Genomic DNA, 8177 nt, shown 5'->3' on the forward strand with positions numbered 1-8177 from the left:
ACACATAAACACTTTTTTGCTTCTGCTTCTGCACTAATACTGTCCTGAAAAATCCACAGGTGATGGAAATATTGAAGTATTTCTCATGGGCTGAACCACAGATCAAAGCTGTTAAAGCTCTGCAGCATGTAAGTAAACCACTGATTTATTTTTATTTATTTGTTCGATTGGGGCCCCAGTTTTATTTTCTCTATTTATATTGTGTGAGATAATCAACTACAACGTTAAAGAAATTAAGACTACCTGCCTAATATTGTGTAGGTCAACCTTCCACCAGCAAAATGGCTCTGAACCTTAGGGACATGGACACGGGACCTCTGGGGGTTTCCTGTTGTGTACAGGGACAGCGGATTCGTTTGGTCCTGATGGTTTCGGGGTGGGGCCTCTGTGGATCAGGGTTGTTCCTACAAATCTTCCTGATGTTTGTTTGGGATCATGGAAGTTTGAAGGCCAGGTCAATGTCAGCAAATCTTTGTCATGCTCTTCGAGTTGTTCCTGAGCATTTGTTTTTCGGGGTTTAACGGTGCATTGTCCTACTGGGGGAGGCCCCTGTCGTTGGGGAGAGCCATTGCCATAGGGGGGTGTGCTTAGTCTACAGCAACGTGGGTGGTATGTGTCAAAGTAATATTTACATAAATAGCTGGTCACAGAATTGAACTGTAGCAATAGTCAAACTATGGTATTTTTATACACTTTCATAATTGTTTGTAATCTGTATCACAGATGTATCTGTGATTAATATAAACAAGTGCAGCAAATACTATGAACTTAGAAAATGTGTTTGTTTAAGTGAAGTTGAAACCTCTTTGTTCCTCAAATATGCTTTCTAATCTGTTGCCTTTAGAAAATGGTTGCAATCCCCACAACAGAAGTCGCAAATATCTTGAACTGCTTCACGTTCTCAAAAGACAGACTGATTGTCTTGGAACTGATAGCCTTGTGAGTACATTTTACAAATGTGTCCAGTAGGTTAAACAACTCATTTTAAACACTGTAACTCAGATGTTGCGTTTAAATCTTAGTGATTTGTACAATTGTTGACTAACTGTTATCCCTTTAAATATTACTCTTCCCATTCAGAAACATTTCAGATGCTCAGAATTATCGGCCAGTGGAGGATCTCTTTCGTATACACTTGTCTGAGAAGAAGCGTGCCCGCAGGATCCTGGAACAGGCAAGTTCAACTTTTAAAAAAAATAAAAAATAAAAATAAACTGTTGTCTGTTGTTTAGGAAGAAGTAATTAATGTAATAAAAAACTAAAGATAAACTTTTAAACTAAGAGTGTTATTGTGTTATTTTCCATTAGTTTGCATATTTTAATGTACACACACACATACAACCTTTAAAATAATAATATTTCTCTCTTATTAGGTCTGTAAGGTTGGCTGCAAGGCTCCCATAGCAATGATCTCCTCCTGTGGAATAATACCAGGAAATCCATATCCTAAAGGCAAACCCAGCTTGGTCACTGGGTCATTTCCTGTAAGTATGAGGTTTATTGAAGGATACCCAAGTTCTGAACTAACAGACTTTACATACAACTAACATTGCATTACATTACATTGTAAATAAAAATTGATTTTTTTGATTTAAATTGTAAACAACAAAATGGTGCTCAAAGGAGCTTGCAAAGAAAAGCGTCTGGAATTCTTTAAGTTGCTAGAATCACATGAGCCAATTAGAGGATCATCAGGGGGTCCTTTTGTCCCTCTTTGGGGGGATACTCCCACTGGGTTTAAATCTGGGACTCCCCACCATTTGACCTTAGAACTGAAGAAGCTTCTCGAATGAGAGGTGAAACATCTTCTAGCAACTTAAAGAAGTCCAGACGCTTTTCTTTGCAAGCTCCTTTGACTACGATGACCTGGATGACTGAGAACCTTCGCAGACAACAAAATGGTGCATTTCTGCATGTCCTTATCTGTTTTAAATGGGCCTAGTCATTTGAAATAATATAATTTTGTTTTATGGTAACAGGGAAACCCACCAGTAAAAAAGGAAGGCGAGAAGAAAGAAGACACCTCTAACAATATGGAGGGGAAAGGAATTGCTTCCCGAATTATAGGACCATTCAAACCTGTAAGCATGAACGTCAAACACAGACTATAATGATGGTATAAAAAAATAATTTGCTTCACTTGTTAACCATTGATCATACAAAGGATGTTTTTTCTTATTTTCCTTGATTCTTCCTCACATTCTGACTTTATGTATTCCAGTTATACAGAACTTGCTGATCACCTAAGTGTTTTATATCTTTGTGATCCTTTTTTCAAGTTCCCCTCAACATACAATCCTCATCGACCTGTTCCTTACCCAATACCACCGTGCCGACCCCACGCCACCATTGCACCAAGTAAGAAACACCACAGAAGCAACATACTCCCACCTCTGGTTTCCTTTGCATTTCCCTATACAACCTATCAGTTATTGAAAAGGTGGATACCAAGCTCCGAGACAATTCAATTAATACTGATGCCTAAAGAGGTGCACTTAACCATGTTTTCTTATTGCCATCTGGGATTGGTTTGGGTGCAGTAAGTAGTGGGGTGTGTGATTCTTTTATGTGTATGAATGTGTGGTGGACACGCTTAATATTTACAACTGCTGCTTAGGTGCATACAACAACGCAGGCCTTGTTTCTATGGGAGGGGTTATAACAGCCAACGTACCCCCACCCCCCTACAACTCCACCCACAAAGTAGCAGGTATGATCCAATGACAGCAACCATGTACGTGTGAGTGTGAGAGCAAATAGACACTCGTTGAAGCTTGCTGCCTAACACACTGGCATGCTGCTTACCTGTGCTTCTCCAGTTTAATGGCTTTATCAGGTAAAGATGTCTTTCCCACTTCTCTTGAGAACACTGAGTGACCAGAAATAAAGTCCACTTTAATTTAAATCGTCCATTTAGATTAGTCGGAGAACATTTTATTGTCGTTTTTCCCATCCACTTCCAGTATTACAGTATTTCGGATACATTTAACTTGATAATTCTTCTTGTAATAAATGTGGAGGACTAAACTGAAAAAGTACCAAATTACCTTTCAGTGCAAGTGATGCAGTAGCACAGTACAACACTACAAAGCACCCAGCACATGTACCAGACAAATGAGAAGTAGTTTCAGTAAAAACAAATCAGTGATTTTACTACTGTTTTTTTTTTTTTTTCTCTTGTAGATATTTTGGTTTTCTGGTCAGTCAGTGTAGATGTATGTTTTTGATCACTTGTGGGGTTGGGATTTGGGTTGACTAGCCTGGAAATAACTTCAAACTAATGTCACTCGTTTTCTTTCTGGATTCATGCTTTGTGCTGGCATTTAACACGCATCGCTTGGGATGACTTGTTTTCCAAATGCAGCGTCTTATCACTTTTCACAATTGAAATACATCTTTTGAAGGCCTTTGGGGAGATTTGTGATCTTAAATGCAAAGATTTATTGTAGCCAGAATGTTCAGATAAAAACAATTTTAGCATTTTACCCCAAAGGTAAAAAGAAGACATATTTTGATCTTGAAAATTGTTTTAAATTTCAGTTTAATGAGCTGCATGTATGAATGCTCTATATGCAAGTTTATTGGCTCTTTGCTGGGCGTTCCTGCCTACATCCTGGAGTAAAACATGTTTGTAAACAGTATTACTAAAAAAACCCATTTAAAAAATAAATAAAATGCAACATTTTTTCAATTTAAGTCCATGCATGTCAGATAATAGTAGTCATTAGTTCGCACATTTAGCTAACTATAATCTCCTTCTTTACAGGTTACAATAAACCAGGCAATCCACAGAACACCACACCTGGAATTAACAGCGGGCCCCTCCTCATTCCTCATGGGTCCACACCAGTCCCAAACCAGGCCTCTCCTGCTCCTCCCACTACCCCCATCACGCCAGTTTTCCCAGGAATGGTGCCCTCTCACAACCTCAACGCCCCCTCTCCCTCACCTGCTCCATCCCCATCTGTAATCAAAGCAGGACCACAGACTCCCACTGGTCATGCTACACCTACACCCTCATCTGTCATTAAAGCGCACACCCCATCAGGCACACCTTGTGGAACTCCTGTCCCTGGCAGTGGGGGCTTCTCCCCTTCCCCTTTCCACGCAATTTCCCGACCAGGCACCCCTGCTACTTCACGCAGTGCCCCAGAGTCCCTGTCTCAGACGAACTCCAGTCAGCAGAAGGTTTATTCTCAGTCCACAGAACACCAGTCAGGATCACCCTTCCCTGGCATACACCCACAAGCAGGTAACTCTTCTGGGTCAGTGATCCGAAGTTACACCCCATCTGGACCGCAGTCTCTTCCCCCTGGACGCTCCACGCCAGTAATTCCGAGCTGTTCCACCCCAGGTCCCAGTCCTAAACCTTCCCCTGCTCATTCTGCACAGGCTCAGGCAGTTGTGGCTGGAGCCTTGAACAGACACAGTGCGGGTAGTAGCAGTGGCAGTAATAGCCCTGTACCCTCTGCTTTCAAGGGTACCTCTCGCTCTGGCACACCAAGCTCTGCACAGGCTGCTCTAGCACGTCCCTACGGCCTCTCACACCCTTCAGGTTCTCCTCAAGTCTCTCTCCCTAGTCCTGTTGGTCTCACTGGCCTACAAGCGCTGTCTTCCAGCAATGCACCCTCTCATTACCCGGGCCTGTCACCTTTTCCCTCCCTTTCTTCATCTCTGCCTCCTTCAACTGTCCCCTCATCCATGCCAACAATGTCCCCAACTACCAAGATTTCTAACCACCCACCAACAACCATCTACTCTGGCTTGGCTCCAAATGCTCCTCCGAGTGCAGCCTCTCCTTTTGGTCTAGGCCTCACCTCTGCTCCCTCTATATTCCCAGGCCTTCCACCTGGGGCTAGCCCAACTGCCTTCCCTGGACTTGGTGTGGCAGGGGGGCATGGTGCTGGGAGCCCTGTTTTAACTTCATTTATTGGACTACCAGGGGCCACTCCATCTACAGTGGCATCAGTGGCACCACTGCAGGCGGCGGCGGCAGCAGCAGCAGCAGCAGTCGGCGTTCCATCATCTTCACCAGTTTTACCAGGCTTTGCGTCTGCCTTCAGCTCCAATTTCCAGCCTGGGTATGTGTCCTCTTTACTAGCCAGTATACAGAAACTGGGCTGTGTGTGCCATAATCTGCTCTATGTGTGACAATACAGCATTGACTTCCTGATATTAAACTGAGTTTGAACGCCAAACGCTTACCTGTTATAGTATTCATGTATTGTAGTAATGAAAGGGAAAAGTAGACTGCATTAAGAATTTGGACACGATGACACCATGTGACACAGATTTCCAGTAGCTTATAAAATAGCTGGAAAAAAGGGCATCGTAAATCATAACTACTTTCCACTTTGTTATTGTCTGATAACCGAACAGTTCATTTAGATAGTGCAAGGAGCACATGGAGTGCAAGCATTAGACTTTTTTTTGTGTTGTCTCAAATAGTCCTTCAGCAGCATTGCTCAGCTGTTTACTCCGTCATATGTAGTGTGATATGTTTTCCTTGAACAAGTAATGCAAGCAGAAGGTTTCCTTTTGTTGAACTCGAAGGGGACAAACTGCCTTGTAGGAGGAATTAAATGAGCCACCACGTTATTTAGTAACAACAAGTATAATAATATGCACATACATGACAAGTGTCATATCATAAGCTGCCTTTATGTTGCTAGTATAATTCTTACATTCTTATGAAAAATAGTCTTAGAATTGGCTGGATACTAACACCATGCACACAGACTTAAAGGAGAGTCTTCGCTGGTTGCATGGCAACAGCTCAGCTGTACAGCAGTACATGGACTTTTTGTCAGCTGTTTTTAAATGTCAGCTCGTGTACACATTAAAAAAGGACAGATAACATGCAGGTGGTGTTATTGTTTATTATGTGCCATTTTTAAGACCATGCATGCGCATATTCCAGGTTGAGCGGTGGACTCCAGCCTCCAGGCAGTAGCGGGTTTCCTGGCTTACTGTCGTTCCAAGTGCCAGGCTTCTCTCCCTCTGCCTCCCCCGCTGCACTCGGTGGCCTCCACAACCCAGCTGTGCAGTCTGCCCTGCTGCAGGTAAATGCGCACAAAACCACACACACACAAATGTTCTGACCAAGTTTTAAAAAACAAAAAGAACTGAATATTATGTTGTTGTAAACACTGATTTTCTTATCTTGTTCCAGCCTCATCCCCCTTCTGCTTTGGAGAACTTCACTACTCAACCTAACAGCTTCACCAACTACCCTGCAGGCCCAGGACACACGTTCCCTATCCAATCGGGGCTGCACCAACCGTTGGGCTGGCCGTGAAACCTACAATAGTTGTGAAACATTGAGTAAAAAAGTAACATTGACTCCTGCCACACCTCTTAGCAGGTGATACAATTTCTATTTGTCCTTGAACCCCAGACGAGCACATGACAGTTAATCACTGTGTATGTTGGAACAGGAGTGAAATGGGTCAAATAGTCTGTGGGGGAAAAGGCATAATTGTAATATCATTCATAGTGAAGCGTTGTAAATATTAATTGTGAAAGTTGTTAGTTTGACAGGTAGACTGTGAGTGATTTCATTATTAGCCTGGCTTGCCTGTTTTTAATCAAACTTAGAACATTTATAAATGAATAATGAATTATAGAGTATTAGAAAAGTCCACATAACATTATGTAATAAATTGACCTCAGTCCTGAGCCACAGTAGTATCTCATTTCCAATTACAGAGCAAATGAAATGCTAATGAAATAGATTGACAGGCATAAGATATAGTATTGTAACATGATTTTTTTTTTTGATGATGTCCCCGTTATGCTAATTTCTAATCTAAAAATTTACAGCACAGTGGTCTTCTTTAACATGTGAAAATGTTAAGTTTGTCTCAGTTTTTAGCAGTACACTTTGGGCTGTTTTAAATTGGTAACGAGAGGGTGCTTCACCAATTCTTGTTTGTTCAGTTATGTAACACAAAAATAGGTAAATGAGAACAGTTTTATTTACAGTTAAGCTGCATTAAATTAAAGTTACTGTGAGCACAGCGTGTAGAAAAGGGGCAGACAGATCCGATTCTGTAATTTTAGCGATGGAAACAACTTCTTTTTTTTCTGCTGATGCTGGGACATTGCCACCACCTCAGTTGCTGGGAGTGCACGGAGATTCTTGATGCTTTTGTAGCTGAAGTGCAGATCATTGTAAGGACTCTGTCTACATCTCAGTTTCAAATTGGGTGTTTCCAGCACTTCTAAACTTCATTTGGAGAAGGCTTTCGTAAAGAATAAATAGGAAAAACCTCACAAAGCATAGCAGGGGCACATACTAAAGTATGCAAACTACAAATGAATGTGCTGTGTCAGGGGTTAGTTTGTAGTACATACAAAAACTTGCATTTGGCAGCTCTACACAAGTGTGTTTTTTGTTTTTTTTGTTTTTCCTTCTTTTCTTTTCAGTGAACATTTTTGTGACTGCAATTTTCTGTGATTCTCATGTTTACAAAGTTTATTTCTCATATGTGACACTGCTGTGACTGCTACTACAACATTTATCCAGAATAAGGGTATGCAGGCATTCTTTTTTTGACATTGTCACTTTTTTTTTATTATATTCTGTAGTTTAACAGATTGAAAGCTGTACTTTTGCCCCTCTTTGCTCCTTAGTAGTTTTCTATTCTACTGGGATTATCTCAATGACAATGACCTTTGTCTTGAGTAATAGATGTTTTGTATGCTACACAGTTTTTATTTTATTTTTTGCCCTTTTTAAAAAATGTTTCCAGTGAACGGCTGGTTACTGTATCTGTAGTCTATGTGATGCCATTACTGTCGACATCTCTTGAATAAAAATACTGGAGCTGGACAAAATAATGGAAACAAAGTTTATTTTAACCATAAAGCTACACGTATACATCAACTCAATTTTGAAGATTCACTTAACTACAAATCCTAAATGACTGCATCTATTTAATATCCACTTTGGTTCCTAACCTTGATTTGAATGGTTTTACAACCTGCGTACGTTCCACTTACCCCACCATATGCAAAGCTTATCACAAGCGTCTCTATTGCTCAACACACAAAGTCATGTGTCCATTAGTCATGGAAAAATTTTTTCCATTTGAGTTCTTTGATCAGAATATGTTTGCTAATTATATATAAAAAAAACTTTTTGTGATTTTTGTTTTGTACAGTTTAGCTTTTTT

The 8177-nt window shown here is 40.8% G+C and overlaps 1 protein-coding gene across 2 annotated transcripts in view; it reads left to right on the top strand.

The window, feature by feature from the left end:
- The window catches only part of proser1 (proline and serine rich 1), an 8414-nt gene extending 451 nt beyond the window's left edge, over positions 1-7963 (top strand). Inside the window, exons 3-12 of one of the 2 annotated variants that reach the window (XM_005746633.2) lie at positions 60-128; positions 845-939; positions 1081-1174; positions 1374-1484; positions 1980-2081; positions 2280-2358; positions 2618-2710; positions 3767-5081; positions 5921-6062; positions 6173-7963. In XM_005746633.2, coding sequence (XP_005746690.1) covers positions 60-128; positions 845-939; positions 1081-1174; positions 1374-1484; positions 1980-2081; positions 2280-2358; positions 2618-2710; positions 3767-5081; positions 5921-6062; positions 6173-6298 — 2226 coding nt within the window. In that variant the 3' untranslated portion in view covers positions 6299-7963. The remainder of the gene's footprint in view (positions 1-59; positions 129-844; positions 940-1080; positions 1175-1373; positions 1485-1979; positions 2082-2279; positions 2359-2617; positions 2711-3766; positions 5082-5920; positions 6063-6172) is intronic. The other variant, XM_005746634.2, reaches the window with a different exon arrangement.
- The last annotated feature ends 214 nt before the right edge of the window (positions 7964-8177 follow it).

The sequence above is a fragment of the Pundamilia nyererei genome, unplaced genomic scaffold (genome assembly GCF_000239375.1).
Source record: "Pundamilia nyererei isolate P.nyererei 1_Seehausen unplaced genomic scaffold, PunNye1.0 scaffold00180, whole genome shotgun sequence".
NCBI classification, from domain to species: Eukaryota; Metazoa; Chordata; class Actinopteri; order Cichliformes; family Cichlidae; genus Pundamilia; species Pundamilia nyererei.